Genomic DNA, 15,533 nt, shown 5'->3' with positions numbered 1-15,533 from the left:
TGTCTCAACTAATATGGGACCATGGGCCTATACAACCGAGCTTCCAATAAGCAGATCTAGAATTTACCAAGTAAATTCCCTAACTTATTAATTCCTTATTGCATCCACCATAGAGCTTGGAATTGCAGTCTCAGTCATATAGAACGCTCTATATGTTCCACGATATAGATACGCTATAAACATTTAACCATCGTTCTAATCCTAATAATTAAAGATCCTCTATAGATGATTTACACCGAGTAGGGATAAATTTACTGTTTTACCCCTCAATGTATTTTAGCCTTAAAACACTTAGCTTCCTATAAATGATATTTCAGTAAACTAATATAATCACTGAAATGAGAGCTCTTCCATTTATCTCTATTAAGCCAAGCTCGAAGGAAATCATCATTTCACTTCTATCTCTAGATAGAAGCTATAGATTCCATATCTATGTTTAGCGCTCCCACTCAATTGTATTATCATGTTCCCAAAATGTACGTATCACCCAGACCAAAAAGTAGGCTTAACTAACAAATCAAAGAACATAAATAACACTCTTGAGATTGAACCTCAGCATGTCAGGATTAAGATCTTTTGATCTAAGATCAACCAGTGATCTTGACTTAGAAAGATACAATGGTAAGATTATAATATCTTTACCAAGATCAATATCGATCCCAGTCCAATGTATACTCCATACATCCGAAACTAGCATACTTTGCCAATGTTCTGGAAAGAACGTAACACTTATCCAAGGTGTAAGTATACTTTATCGTTGATTATCACATCAGTGTAAATCCAGTGCACTGATGAATCAGGGACATTATCTTTTGAAATCATAATTACATTCCACTGTGTTGGCATCACTGTAATTGTGAATAACTATGTGTTCTAGAATTAACAGATTTTGTACACATTAAACCATAAACATGAAAACTACATGTAAACATAAATGATTTCTAATCTTCGATTGATAACAAATTAGATTGTATTGTAATGGGTTTTATTTATGGCATAAAATCCCAATAAACTCCCACTTGCACTAACATAAGACAAGTAGTGCATTTCAATCAATCAATTGTTTTGATATCCAGATCAAGTGTAGTATATTTGACTAAACCCAAATTATTGGAACTGTAAGTCTGTGGTAAGCTACTGCTTTTCCCACTATTACTTCCTTTGTGTTTGTTATCCCAATTTTTACACTCTGACGTGGCATCACATGAATGGTGACACGTGGAGTCCACTTGGAATATCTGCTCGGGAAGAATGGTCTGAGCAGGACATATCACTGGCACGCTCAGAGCGAAGTATTCAGCAATGCGTGCAGGGCGACCAACACTTAGCGAATTCAGCTTTCGCATCATGAGTAATCAGCACAATCCCTATAACTTAGGGATCAATTTACGTGGATATGGCATACACACGATCCCACTACCAGTGTATTCAACTTCAATCCCATGATCCTTGCATTCAGCAGTGATCCCACGATCTTTTTTGTTTATACGCATTGTAACGAGAGGGGAAACTCTTCCTCCCCAAGCCACCTAGCCCTATAAATAGTGATGTATGTTCACTGGGCAGGGGATCGGTCGAAAAGCAGTTGAGCTAAGACTATACTATTATCTAAGAATTATATATTCAGAGATACTGTTGTAAGAGCTATAAGAAAAGGAATCTTTCTCCTTGATCTTACGTCAATACAAGTAACGAGGATTAGGCCATTACCGAACTGATCGGGGTTGAACCTCTATAAAATCCCTGTGTCTTATTATTGTTTGATCGTATATCTGTTATTATAAATCATTTATCGCTTATAAAATAGACTCATTGTTGTTGATTAAAAGCGAAGTCAACATTTTGGTGCTTTCGTTGAGAGGAGGATCACGAATTACTCTTTATTCAACATCCAACCGCCTATACGATGGTGCAAACTCGTAGAGGCCTGACTGATCCGCCCAATTCATAGACGCTGGATCCTACATCGCAGAACCCAGGGAGCACAAGGGTTCTGCCTGCTGTTAATCCTGGACAGCCGGCAAGCGTGGAGAATAGTGAAACAGTTCCTACAGATGGAATTGCGCCTAGTGTGCAAGAGACTGGGAATAACAGTTCCGCACCCAACCAGGGCATTCATAATACGACTGTTTCTCCTGGAACCAATGCCCAGATGACTATCGGAGATGCCACTGAATTACAAAATCTCCGTGACGCGCTCGGACTCATGCAGGGTCATAACAACACGCTGCATCATGATCAGGACGAACTGCGTGCTGTAGTAAATCTCGCATTCGACGAACAAAGGCGTATGTTCGCCGAATGGAGAGATAAAGAGATGTAGGCATTAAGGGCTCACCATGCAGAGATTGAAGATCGTAGTCGGCAAGCCACTGTGCTGATACGAAGAGCCTACCAAACTGTAGGTCAGCAATCGCCGAACGTCATTCCTCTGGGAGAAATGGACGAGGATCCAACGATGAACACTTCCCAGACTGCAAATGGTCAGCCGCCCAATCCCCGGTCACGAGTTCCGCTCGTGGGCCCAGCGGTAGGCGAGCAAACCTTGTCTGGTAATTCATCAGGAGGAGTCATACCTGATGGCTCCAACCAGATCAATGGTGTCTTTCCACCCGTCAACCAAGCGAATCAATCGCTAAGGCAACCAGGCACTTCTGTGTTTGAAAGGTTAGGAACAACCCATGACCTAAGGAATGATCTAAACAGAAGGAGGGGAACAGATGATCAGAATGTTACGAAAATCGTGCAGCCCGGAGCCCGTACTCAAATCCCTGCTCAGAAAGATGCTGACGTAATCCAAGTTGACCAGAATGCCGAGTAAATCAGCCCAGCCGTACAGGTTCAGCTAGACGAGCTGAAAAATATGTTTCACGGCATGGCTAGACAAAGAAATAATGATCTTGAGTTAGACCGAGCACGCGGAACTCGTTTCTCGCCGGAGATCAATCTCATGCCACTGTCCCACAAGTTCAAAATGCCGACGTGGAAAATGTACACGGGGAGAGAAGATCCCCTTTCCCATCTCAAGTATTTTGAAATGCAAATGGATTTGCAAGGGGTACGAGGAGATGTATGCTGCAGAATCTTTCCTGCCACTCTGTCGGAAGCCGCTCAACAATGGTATTTCAAGTTGGCTCCTGGAAAGTTTAGTTCATGGAAAACCTTCTCTTCGAAATTCCATGCGCAATTCTCCTCCTCACGCCAACTCCCATTGAATTTGGGAGACTTGGTCGAAGTTAAGCAAAGACCAGGCGAGCCACTCCAGGCATACATTAGCAGATTCATGACGGAGGCGACCAAAGTTTCACTTGTAACCGAGGATGGAAAGTTATCTGCGATACTGGGGGGCATCGAAGTCCTCGGTGAACTTTGGAAGGATATAAGGAAGAACGGGCCGGTAGACTCAATGAGTGATTTCCTTGACCGAGCCGAAGGCTTCATCAAGCTCGAAGAAGCAATTCAACGAGCAGAAGGTGAACAAAAGCCGGGCAAGTCAAAGGCTCCTTCCACCGGAACATCCGCCTAACTTCCCAACTACCCAAATAATTCAAGCTCAAGTGGCAAGCGTTCCAGCAACAACCACAAGCAAGGGAACGGGAAGAAAGGAAAGTTCACTGATAAATCTGGACAGACTCCCCGGGAGAATCATGCCAAATACACTGCATTCACTATTTTGACAGAAGATATAGAAAGTGTATAAATGGCAACCCAGTCGTTGGCCCCGTACAAGAAGCCCGGACCCATGAAGAAAGATACCAACAAAAGGGACAAGATAAAGTTTTGTCGGTTCCACGGAGACTACGTCCACGACACTAACGAATGCTACAACTTGAAGCGGGAAATTGAATTCCTAATAAGGAAAAACAATCCACACCTGCAGAAGTATGTCAAGACCGACCAAGGTCAAAACAACCAAGATTTGCTACCTCCACCGGTAGATGGACACTTGCAAGTCATTATTGGAGGCCCTCACATTGCTGGAGATTCGGGTAAAGCTCGGGAGAGGTATGCCCGAACAGCGCAATACGAGCAAGAAGAAGTTATCCTGGCCGTGGAAGAAAGGAAGCCCAAAGTTCCACGAACAGGAGAGCCGACCATAACCTTCAACGATGAAGACGCTGCCAAGATTAGATTTCTGCACAACGACCCGCTGGTCGTGGAAGTCCAGATAGCCAATAAAATAGTGGCCAGAACCATGATCGACAATAGAGCTTCTTCAAACATCTTGTTCAAGACTGCTTATGAAAAGATGGGACTCCAACTCAAGGATCTAACTCCATGCCTCTAGCCTGTCTATGGTTTCTCCAGTCAAGAAGTTGCACCTCTAGGACAAATCCGGCTACCCCTCACTGTTGGACAAGCTCCGACGAGCATAACTATCCTGGCACAGTTCCTAATATTGGATGTTCCTTCAGCTTTTAATGTAATGCTAGGCCGACCAGCCCTGTATGACTTAAAGGCTGTCACATCAATATTTCACTCGTGCCTGAAGTTCCCAACAAAGAATGGGGTAGGGTGTCTAAGAGGAAACCAGCAGTCTGCACGGGAATGTTATAACCTTGCAGTGGCCAAGGCTAAGAAGGAAGTATCCTCTAGCCAGAGCACAGACAAGGGAAAAAACATTCCCAAGTAGGGAACTTCCCAAGGCGAGGATGAAGATGTGGATCCTCGACTTGGGGACCCAAGCAGCAATGTTGGACCTGTAGAAGAATTAGAAGAGATCGAGATCGATCCAGCTATCCCAACCAGAAAGCTAAAGATCGGAAAGGGTTTGTTGCTCGAAGTAAAATCAGAATTGATAAAATTTCTGAGAGCAAACCTAGACGTTTTTGCCTGGTCACATGCGGATATGGTCGGAATTGATCCTTCTATTATCTCACATGTTCTAAATATCGATCCCAATTTCTGGCCAGTTCAACAAAAACGAAGACTGCTGGACAAAGAATGAGCAGTAGCCTTGAAGGATGAAGTTGAAAAGCTGCGCAACAACAACTTCATAATTGAAGCTTTTTACCTGGCTTGGGTCGCGAATCCTGTACTAGTGCCCAAGCCGAACAAGAAATGGCGAGTCTGTATTGATTTCACAGACCTCAACAAGGCATGCCGCAAAGATTGTTTTCCACTTCCAAGAATCGATCAGCTCGTAGATGCAACAACAGGGCACGAAATATTAAGCTTCATGGACGCTTACTCAGGCTACAATCAAATCAAAATGCATCCACCAGACCAAGAACATACAAGTTTCCGAACAGATATGGATCTCTATTGCTACAAAGTTATGCCGTTTGGTCTAAAAAATGATGGAGATAGGTACCAAAGATTGGTAAACAAAATGTTTAAAGACCAGATCGGGCGAAATATGGAAGTGTACGTGGATGACATGCTCGTCAAATCTAGAAAGGCTAGGGGGCACATAGAAGACCTGGACGAATGCTTCAAAGTCCTCAGAAAATACAACATGAAGCTAAATCCCTTGAAGTGTTCCTTCGGAGTCAGCTCGGGTAAGTTTCTAGGCTTCATCGTCAATGCCCGAGGAATTGAAGCTAATCCAGAAAAGATTCAAGCCCTCTTGGATATGAACTCGCGAACAAAAACCAAATAAGTGCAAAGCCTAACTAGTCGGATCGCTGCCCTCAGCAGATTCGTTTCAAAATCAACAGACAAATTCGTCCCATTCTTCAACATCCTGCGAGGAAACAAACTGTTCGGGTGGACAGAAGAATGTGAAAAAGCTTTCTAAGAGCTAAAGGCACAACTTGCTAAACCTCCCGTACTTTCAAAACCTTTGGACGGTGAGGAACTGGGAATATACTTAGCTGTCACGAAGCAAGCCGTGAGTGCCGTGCTGATCAGAGAAGAGAGCCACGTACAACATCCAGTCTATTACATCAGTAAAAGACTCATTGAGGCCGAGGGACAATATCCATTGATAGAAAAACTCGCCTATTGCCTCATTCTAGCAACAAGGAAGTTGAGGCCTTATTTCCAAGCTCATCTTGTTTATGTATATACCGACCAACCACTACGACAAATATTGCAAAAGCCAGATGCCTCTGGACGGTTACTCAAGTGGGCGGTAGAGTTAGGTCAGTACAAAATCACTTTCCAACCCCGAAGAGCAATCAAAGGCCAAGCTCTAGCAAACTTCGTGGTAGAATGCATAGGAAAAAAAGAAAGCATACCAGAAAGCAACCCCGAGCCGGTACAAACACCTCAGCCAAGTAACAATGAAGAAAAACCGACATGGAAACTACATGTGGATGGGTCGGCTATAGATCAACTATTTGGTGCAGGGATTGCCCTTATCATACCTGGGGCAACACCTGCACGCTGCAGTCAAGTTCGGATTCAGAGCATCTAACAACGAAGCCGAGTATGAAGCTTTAATCGCTGGGCTAAAACTAGCCAGGGAGATGAAGGCTGAACACATTGAAATCTGCAGTGATTCACAGCTGGTGGTAAATCATGTATCTGGAGAATACGAGGCTCGGGGAGAAAAGATGATAGCATATCTGAGCAAAATACACGATCTGCTCGCACAATTCAAAAGCTATAGTCTCAAACAAATTCCAAGAGAAGAAAATACAACTGCAGACGCGTTAGCTCGATTGGCAAGTAGCAATGTAAGTGACAAGAACCTGGTTCCTATCCAGTTCCTCGAAGAGCCTAGCATCACTGGCACGGAAGAAATCGAAATGATTGATACATCCCCAAACTGGATGACGCCTATAGCAGCCTACCTCAACTCTGGGGAACTCCCAGATAACCGAAATGAAGCTCGAAAGATGAGAAGGAAAGCTGCACAGTATATCATAGTAGAGGGAGTCATGTACAGAAGAGGATTCTCGATGCCACTACTCAGATGTGTTACTCAAGACGAAGCTACACGGCTCCTATATGAAGTTCACGACGGATTCTGTGGAAATCATGCAGTCGGACAGAGCTTATCCAAGAAAATTCTAAGGCAAGGTTACTTCTGGCCAACGATGATCGAAGATTCGAGAGCCTATGTTAATAAGTGCTACAAATGCCAAAGATTTTCAAAGATACAAAGAGCTCTGCCCAACGAGTTAACACAGATGCAAAGTCCGTGTCCCTTTGCCATTTGGGGAATTGACCTGATCGGACAATTACCTAAGGGTAAAGGCGGAGTGCAGTATGCAGTGGTAGCTGTTGACTGCTTTACTAAGTGGACTGAAGCCAAACCACTCGCAACCATTACATCAAAGAAAGTTCAAGACTTTATTGTGAAGAACATCATATGCCGGTTTGGACTACCGTACAAAATAGTCTCAGACAATGGCAAGCAATTCAACAGCCAATCCTTCACTGATTTCTGTGCGAACCATGGTATCATCAAAAGTTTCTCCGCAGTGGCGCATCCTTAGGCAAATGGTCAAGTTGAAGCAGTCAACAAAACCTTGAAGGATACACTGAAGAAAAAACTTGAAGATGCCAAAAGAAACTGGCCAGAAGAGCTTCCTGAAGTTCTATGGTCATACCGTACAACGGAAAAAACGGTGACCAGACAGACACCATTTGCAATGGCGTACGGTTATGAAGCTATGCTGCCCGTCGAACTCGAGTCACCTTCCCACAGAAGGTTGACGTACGATCAAGGTACCAATCACATACTCCTTGCAGAATCACTTGATGAAATCGAAGAACGATGAGGAACTGCAAACTTAAAGTTGATGGCCCATCAACAAAAAGTAGCTCGGTATTTCAACAAACAAGTGAAAGCTCGAAAATTCTTCGTGGGAGATATGCACCTGAGAAGGGTATTCCTAAACACCAAAGACAGTACAGCAGGTGTACTAGGACCTAACTGGGAAGGACCATATCAAGTGGTCGAAGTTCTCGACTCCGGAGCATACAAATTAGGTAAGTATGACGAAAAAATGCAACTCGTTCTAGTACCACGGTACTGGAATGGAGAACATTTAAGAAAATACTACCAATGAAGTACCAGGTTGGGTGACCACTTTAAGTACTAAATGAACATTTGCTTTTAAGTGAATGGCCTTCTAGGCGGACTACGCCCAAAGGTTTCGATAAAAGAAACAAAGTACTCAGGTCGGGTGACCACTTTAAAGTACAGTTTCTTATGTCTACGATTTGTTTTATTTCATGTGAAGCTAAAAGATCAGATTAGATCAAATAGCTCTGATGTAAGTTACTACGGTAACAAATACACTTTTCGATCAATAAATGAATAAAAATAGTATTTCAAAATTCAATTGAGTCGAAAAAATCAGCATGTTTAAGTTACCATACAATGCGTACAAAAGGTTTGGTCAAACTCAAAACACCGAACAAATAAACAATATATTTGTAAAATACAAGTGACCAAGAGTCATACGTCTGCTCGGTCACTTTGGGGGCACCTATACCTGTACAAAGCATTTGGTAAAAATAAAACAATCACAATTGCACGACAATTATAAACAGAGAATGAAATTCATTAAGGATGACAAAAGCACGTAATACCGGGATTAAAAGCTGCCTGGTCAGCCTGTTGTCCAAAAAATGAAAAATAATTCCAAGTTTAAAGACCACTTTGGCGGTCATGATGTCTTAGAAAAGGCCCTGAGGCCGAATAAGATATATCAAATAAAAAGATAAAAAGAGAAGTGTTTAAGCAGCTAGAGTCCCAGGTTCTTGAACAGGAGGTGCATCAACGGCCTGACCGGAGGTTGAAGCAGCCGCCTCAGTTTTGCCATAGGCCACTTGGGACGCGCAGTACTCAAGGTACATGTCCTTAGCATCACCCAAGTAGTCGAAATTGGCCCGAGGATTAGCCTTCAAAAAATTAAAGAAGAGCTCGAGACCGGCTGTCTCCAAGGCATTGGCCTTCTCCTTCAACTTGTCAACCTCAGCCGAAAGCTCCCCCTCCTTGGCTTCCTTTTCCTCCTTCATCCGATGAAGAACTACTCGAAGAGAAGTCCTCTCGTCCTGAAGACTGCTCACCTCAACAGATAAGCTCTCGATGGTCTCCTCAAAATGGCCACCAGCCTCGAGATCCTTAGTCAGCACAGTGATTTTCTTCCAAGCAGCAAACAACTCCTTGTTGGCTTCACCCAATTCCAACTGAACAGCTCCGACTTCCGCCCTGGCTTCTTCAGCATCCTTCCTGGCCAAGTCCGCCTCCGCCCTCAGGGTGTCGGACAGAGCTGCGTTCTTGGAAGCAACAGACTTAGCCCAGGAGTAAGTGTAAGCCAACTTCAAACCGGCCTCCACAAAGGGAAAACTTTAGCATATTGAGCTAAGTATGGAAGATTAAGGGGAAGTTTCAAGAAAGACTTAGCCTGGTGAACTCCTTCAAGACTCCGCCCACCAGCAATTCCAAAGAAGAGTCATTGTCAGCACCAGCCAGTTGCTCGCTAACCTCAGGAACCAGCCGGTTCATGTAATGGGCCAGCATCTCGTTGCCCTTTTTGGCCTCTAGAAGCACTGACAAAGGTGGAGTAGGTGCCCACATCCGTTCAGGATCACTCCTGACCAGTTCAGACCCAACCGTTAGTGGTCCAGACTCCTTGGACTTGGTAGCTTTGGGGGTAGAGGGGTTTGCAGCAGTCAGCTCCTCAAAAAGATCAATGACCTCCCCAAAAGGCCTTTGTTCCTTAGTAGAGGACCCCTCACCGCCCTTAGACTTCTTGGCCGGAGGAGAGGCGCTAGAGCTTCCGCCCATTCTCTTCTTTAGAGCCTCAAACATTTGCCAAGACATGTCTGTACAGAGCAGAAAACAACATGGTTAGAAAACAGTCATCAGAAACATAAGGCATGAAAATCAAGAAGCTCAAAAATAAGATAAAGTAAAATGCAAGGTGACCGCCCGAACAAGACTCAGAAATCCATCATCACCTGACATCGATCCTATTTCAAACATAACAGCTTTCCCTTTTCCGAACACGGGATGGGATGGCTAGATAGGTGAAATGGGCTCCCTGATGCGAATCGCATGTTCAACAGGCCTGGACGTGGCCGGGAGTTTCTTCTTCCTCTTCAATGGGGTACCTGCTCTTCTTCGGCCTCATCTTCACGATTCAAGGGCTCCTGAGCATACTGCTTGGTCCTTGCACCTCCCTTCAACTTAGCTTCGCGCTTAAGTTGAATGAGTTCATTCTCCTGATGAGCTCGTTCACTCCGGCCAGCACCAGATTTCCTCTTCTTCCCCGCCACGGACTTAGGAGTAAAGTCCTCGGGATAGAGCCCGTACCTCACAAAGTTATCCTTGGAGGTCAACTGGATAATATTCTAGTCTTCCCCCAGCAGCCGGGCAAGTTTTTGAGCTCTATCCTTAAGAGCAAGAGTGAGGGGAGGACAGTGATATGTCAAAATCTACTGAAACCGAGTCCGGGTAATGCCCGCGTCCTTCACCATGAAGTACTCATCACCAAAATGCCCTATCTTGTTTATGGCCTTGTCGTTCGTGTCGGTCAACCACTTGAAGCTTGATTGAGAGAAATAGAAGTACCCCGACCTGCCTTGCTTGGGGGTGGACTTCAAATCAAAGAACCAGGCCACTTCGTGAGGAGAAGGAGTACCCCACTCTTGGGAAGCGTGGAGGACGAAGAGGGCAGATAAATACTTAATGCCCTTAGGAGTGAACTGGGTCGGGCAGAGACCGAAGAAGTCCGCCACATCCTTAAAGTATTTATGCAAGGGCATCAACGCTCCTTGCTGACCATGGGCACCCGGCCAGGCGCACATCCCCTTGTCAGGGTTTGTGGCACGATTATTGTGGGCGGGAATGTAGCAGTCCAGCTCGCCTAGGTATCTGCCCTGGTCAAGAGTTCAAAGGTGCGCCTCCGTAATCTTGGACGGAGGGCTTACCCACCTGGCGCCCAAGGCCCCCTGCCTTCTATGAGGAACCGCCACAGCAAGCTCCTCATTGACGTAGTCCACGCCCTCAACCAGTCAGCATCGACTGGCTCCCTAGCCTCGTTGTACTCCCCGTAATTTGGGGGTTCAACCTCTGCCTCTTCCAGGACGTACATCATCCAACTCCTCGATGTCTTGGACCTCAGTGTCCCCTTCATGATCCTCCTCCATCTGGACGGCTGGATCCTGTTCGGCGCTGGGCAAAGTGGCGTGCCGAGCCACTTGAGGATCAGATGCGTCAGCCAGACGCATGGTTTTCTTTGTACGAGCCATCATCCTATGGCTGGGTACAAGGGTTGGAGAATGCCCTTCACTAGAGGAAGTGGGCTAGAATAAAGATGAGGATGATCCTCGTGCAGAAGTTGAAGCAGATCCTGGTCGATCCGATGTTCGAGTTCCCAAGACTCATCTGAGTTCATCTACAAAAGACAACACACGAGATGAGTGTTTGGTCGGAATATCGAATGATAAACAAGCAAATATGCCGACTAGGAGTACTCAACAGATTAAAGAACGACTATGTTCAAAGAAAAGTCAGAACTCTAGAAGTCAAAAATTTTCTTGAGTTAGGGCAAAAAAGTTCATGAAGCTTAGAATAAGCAAGATGAAAGACAGATGTTATGCAGTTTAGAAATAAGCATTATGGCTATAAAACCGCATGAAGACATGATAAAGAAGAATCGTAGAGGTTTCTAAACCTAGGGTTTCTTAAACATTTTTCTACAGCACAGTAGAAGGCACATTCAAAATGTAAACATGCAAAGATAAGCATAAAGGAATTCAGAATCTTACTCAAGATTCAAATGTCTGGGTTCGAGCAACGTCAATCCAACAAGCAGTTTGTATGAAGGCACTTTGGCAACTTTGAAGCCAAGAATTTCTCTTTTTTGCTCTGAAGCTTACTTAGCAAAGAAGGGTGATGAAACTTAGTTTATGTGCCAATGCTATTGGTATTTATAGGCAAGTCACGAAAAGAGGTAATTGTCTCAGAGGAACCTCAGACGCCTCAGCTTCCGCCTTAAAAACGAATATGGGAAATCAAAAGTAATCAAGTGCAGCCGTCAGCCGTGGAGAGAGAAAATTGGATTTCAAAATATTAATTGTCAGAGCATTTATTAGTCGAAAACCGAAGGGACGCCCAATCGGCCTCACATCGAGTCTCGGACGGTCGCGCTCAACAAGTGTCCCCATCCAAAGGCAAAAACAGCTCGGATGAAGTCTACACGCAACTTCATAAGTCCCGTACAGACTTAGGGGGAAAATGTTATCCCAATTTTTGCACTCTGACGTGGCATCACATGAATGGTGACACGTGGAGTCCACTTGGAATATCTGCTCGGGAAGAATGGTACGAGCAGGACATATCGCTGGCACGCTCAGAGCGAAGTATTCAGCAATCTGCGCAGAGCGACCAACACTTAGCGAATTCAGCTTTCGCATCATGAGTCATCAGCAGAATCCCTATTACTCAGGGATCAATTTACGTGGATATGGCATACACACGATCCCACTAACAGTGTATTCTGCCTCAATCCCACGATCCTTGCATTCAGTAGTGATCCCACGATCTTTCTGTTTATACGTATTATAAGGAGAGGGGAAACTCTTCCTCCCCAAGCCACCTAGCCCTATAAATAGTGATGTATGTTCACTGGGTAGGGGATCGGTCGAAAAGCAGTTGAGCTAAGACTATACTATTATCTAAGAATTATATATTCAAAGATCATGTTGTAAGAGCTATAAGAAAAAGAATCTTTCTCCTTGATCTTAAGTCAATACAAGTAACGAGGATTAGGCTATTACCGAACTGATAGGGACTGAACCTCTATAAAATCCCTGTGTCTTATTATTGTTTTATCGTATATCTGTTATTATAAATCATTTATCGCTTATAAAATAGACTCATTGTCATTGGCTAAAAGCAAAGTCAACAGTGTTCATAAAACATTATGCAACATCATTTACTATATGCATTACTCATCTAGGGATATTGAATTCCTTACTGCTTATTAGGTGCATCTGAATAAACAGAAGACATATCTCTAATTCTATCCAAAATGGAATAGAGATAACACAGTTAGAAACTTTCTTCAGTTGAATAACTTTTCAGTGCTTTTCGAAACGACAAAGTTATTATCTTTATTGATGGAGCTTAAATTATTATAGATGGGTTTTTCCATCCTTCTAGAATAATTCCTCCACCTCCAGAGTAACCACCATCTCGAATTGGTTGAGTTGGTGTAGATATAAGCATTCTAATGTACACCCTTATCATCTTACATATAGGTCACTTTCAAAGATCTTCCTTAACTATTCCCTGATGTTCCTTGTTTGATCACATCTCAGATGGCTCCCACTCAGCAGTAGGAGTCTAGTTAAATTCATACATAGAAGTACATTTAATCTCTTACTATTGTTTCTCAGAGACATCTTGTTGTGACATATTATCTTAGTCTGAAACTGTAAGTTCCTTCTAGACTAAGTCATCAACATAGCATTCTATTATTAACATTAATGTAAAATACTTGCTTAAGATTAAGTAATCATAAGAGATACCATAAAATTATTTCATGAAGATTAGGGAATTTTGCCTTAGTCATTCGAATAAATATGCAAAATTCTACTATCTTATCCTCAAAATTCTGATAAGTTATTTCTATCCATATGAATGGTTAGATTTACTTTCTCAGTTGAATTCTAAAGTTTCTATCACAAGTGTCACCCAAATGAAGATGGGCTTAGAATTTTAAAATTCTCCCACTCAAGTAAGGTATTGTGATACTATGTCTAAGAACTTTATTGGTATCTATTTTATTACAACAGTAATATATTAATTGGAACAGAAATATAGGATCAATAATAAGTTCTAATAATTTGCTAATTTGTTCATTGTATTATATGCATGTTTATTCAAAATATGTGTGCCATAGAGATACTGTGGTCTATTGAGTATAGTCTAGATTTCAAAATGAACTACATATGTCAATAGCTTTATCCACCCCTAAGTGTTATAGAGATCATGTGGAGTTATGAATATAATCCAGAGTTTAATAGATATAAAAGATCGTTGAACTGCATATATTATTCTTAACTTCTTCCACTCTAATCAGATCAAAAGATCTTTTTATTAAACAAAATCTTAATAATTGCTTCAGAATTAACAATTATTCAGAAACATTGAATTGAAATTCAAAATATTTATGTGGTATTATCTCTTTGCAGAGAATAATTTACCATAGATTTTGTATCAATAATAAAACACAAACACATACAAATATTATAAACATATAAATATAATTGGTATTGGCATACACAAGATAAAGAAATATGAAGCTCAATTCATAAATGTAATTCATTACTAAAAGAGAAAACTTTATTAATATTCTCAAAAATTAAATGAATTGTCTGCGTAAAACATGAAAATAGGGAATAAAATCCCAAACCAATAATTGAAATTGAATTGTTCATAAATTAAAACAATTAATTCAAAAATTATATAAAAAAAGAAGATTCTGAGCTTCGTCTTCAATCTTGGACAATCTCCACCCTTCTGTCCAACCATCCGACTCAACTCACTAGGATAACAATCCAAGTTTAAGCAGCTGGAGCTGAAATAAGAAGAAAACAGACATGGTTAGTAGATCCAGAATTAATAACCCAAGGGGATAATAACTCTCTAAAACACATGAGTTTATAGCATAGAAAGAAATACCTTGTTTCTTTGCGAGAAACTTAGGCCATTAGGGTTTCCAGTGGCCCTTTTCATTGCAATAGAAGCATTTTCCTTTTGGCTTTCCCTCTGGATTAGCAGCCTTTTTCTTTTTAACTGTTTTCACAGCTTGAACAGGCTTCTTGCTATTCTTCCACTTCTTTTTGTTGGTGGGTTTTGAAGTAGAGGCAATGTTTGCCTCAGCCTTAGCTGTACCATTAGCAGTCCCAAAATTAGGAGCTTTAGCTCCTCCTTTCTGTGGTCCTCCAATCAAATTTTCAAATGTTTGAAGGTTGTTGATTAACTCGTAAAAGTCAAGCTCTAACTTGTTCATGACATAATTTGAAGTAAAGGGCAGAAAGGCTAGAGTCAAACTGTTCAAGATCAAACTCACGTGAGTTGTCTGATCTATAACAGCTCCATGATTCTTAGCTTCATGGAAGTAACTAGTCATCTGGAGAAGGTGATCACACACGCTCCGATGAGGTTTCATCCGTGCATCGATAAAATTCTTAGTCGCTTCAAAGCGAGCTTGAATTGATGCCATGCCGAATAGTTCAGTTAACTGGTTCATGATTTCTGCAGACGTGAGAATGTTTGCAAACCTTGTTTTCAAGGTGTCAACCATGCTAGACAGCATAAAGTATCGAGCTTTGTTGTTAGCATTCTACCAACGCTCAAACTTTTCTTTAATTGCCTTGGTTGCATTCTCACCTAGCTGCTCAGGAGCCTCTTCTGTCAACACAAACAGGGCATTTTCACCAATGAGAGCAATGTTAATGTTCTCTCTCCATTTGATAAAGTTAGCTCCATTGAGTTTGTTATCAGTCAAGAGTGATACCATGGGATTGTTCATAGTCATGTTGGATACTACAAATAACAATAAATATAAATCAAATAAACACAAAATCATATTCAGAAATTATTAGCACATAAACAG

At 42.4% G+C, this 15,533-nt stretch overlaps 1 protein-coding gene across 1 annotated transcript; it reads right to left on the bottom strand.

Moving 5' to 3' along the window:
- Window positions 1-14,459: 14,459 nt before the first annotated feature.
- On the bottom strand, window positions 14,460-15,167 carry LOC133036253 (uncharacterized). The gene is made up of 3 exons (XM_061112778.1): window positions 14,793-15,167; window positions 14,597-14,683; window positions 14,460-14,492 (listed from the first exon to the last, which is right to left on the bottom strand). The coding sequence occupies exons 1-3, from the start codon at window positions 15,165-15,167 to the stop codon at window positions 14,460-14,462; spliced, it is 495 nt and encodes a 164-aa protein (XP_060968761.1).
- Between the last annotated feature and the right edge of the window lie 366 nt (window positions 15,168-15,533).

Source organism: Cannabis sativa, chromosome 3, assembly GCF_029168945.1.
Source record: "Cannabis sativa cultivar Pink pepper isolate KNU-18-1 chromosome 3, ASM2916894v1, whole genome shotgun sequence".
Taxonomy (NCBI): domain Eukaryota; kingdom Viridiplantae; phylum Streptophyta; class Magnoliopsida; order Rosales; family Cannabaceae; genus Cannabis; species Cannabis sativa.
Note: the sequence above shows the minus strand (reverse complement) of the source record. Positions and strands in the feature narration are given on the sequence as shown.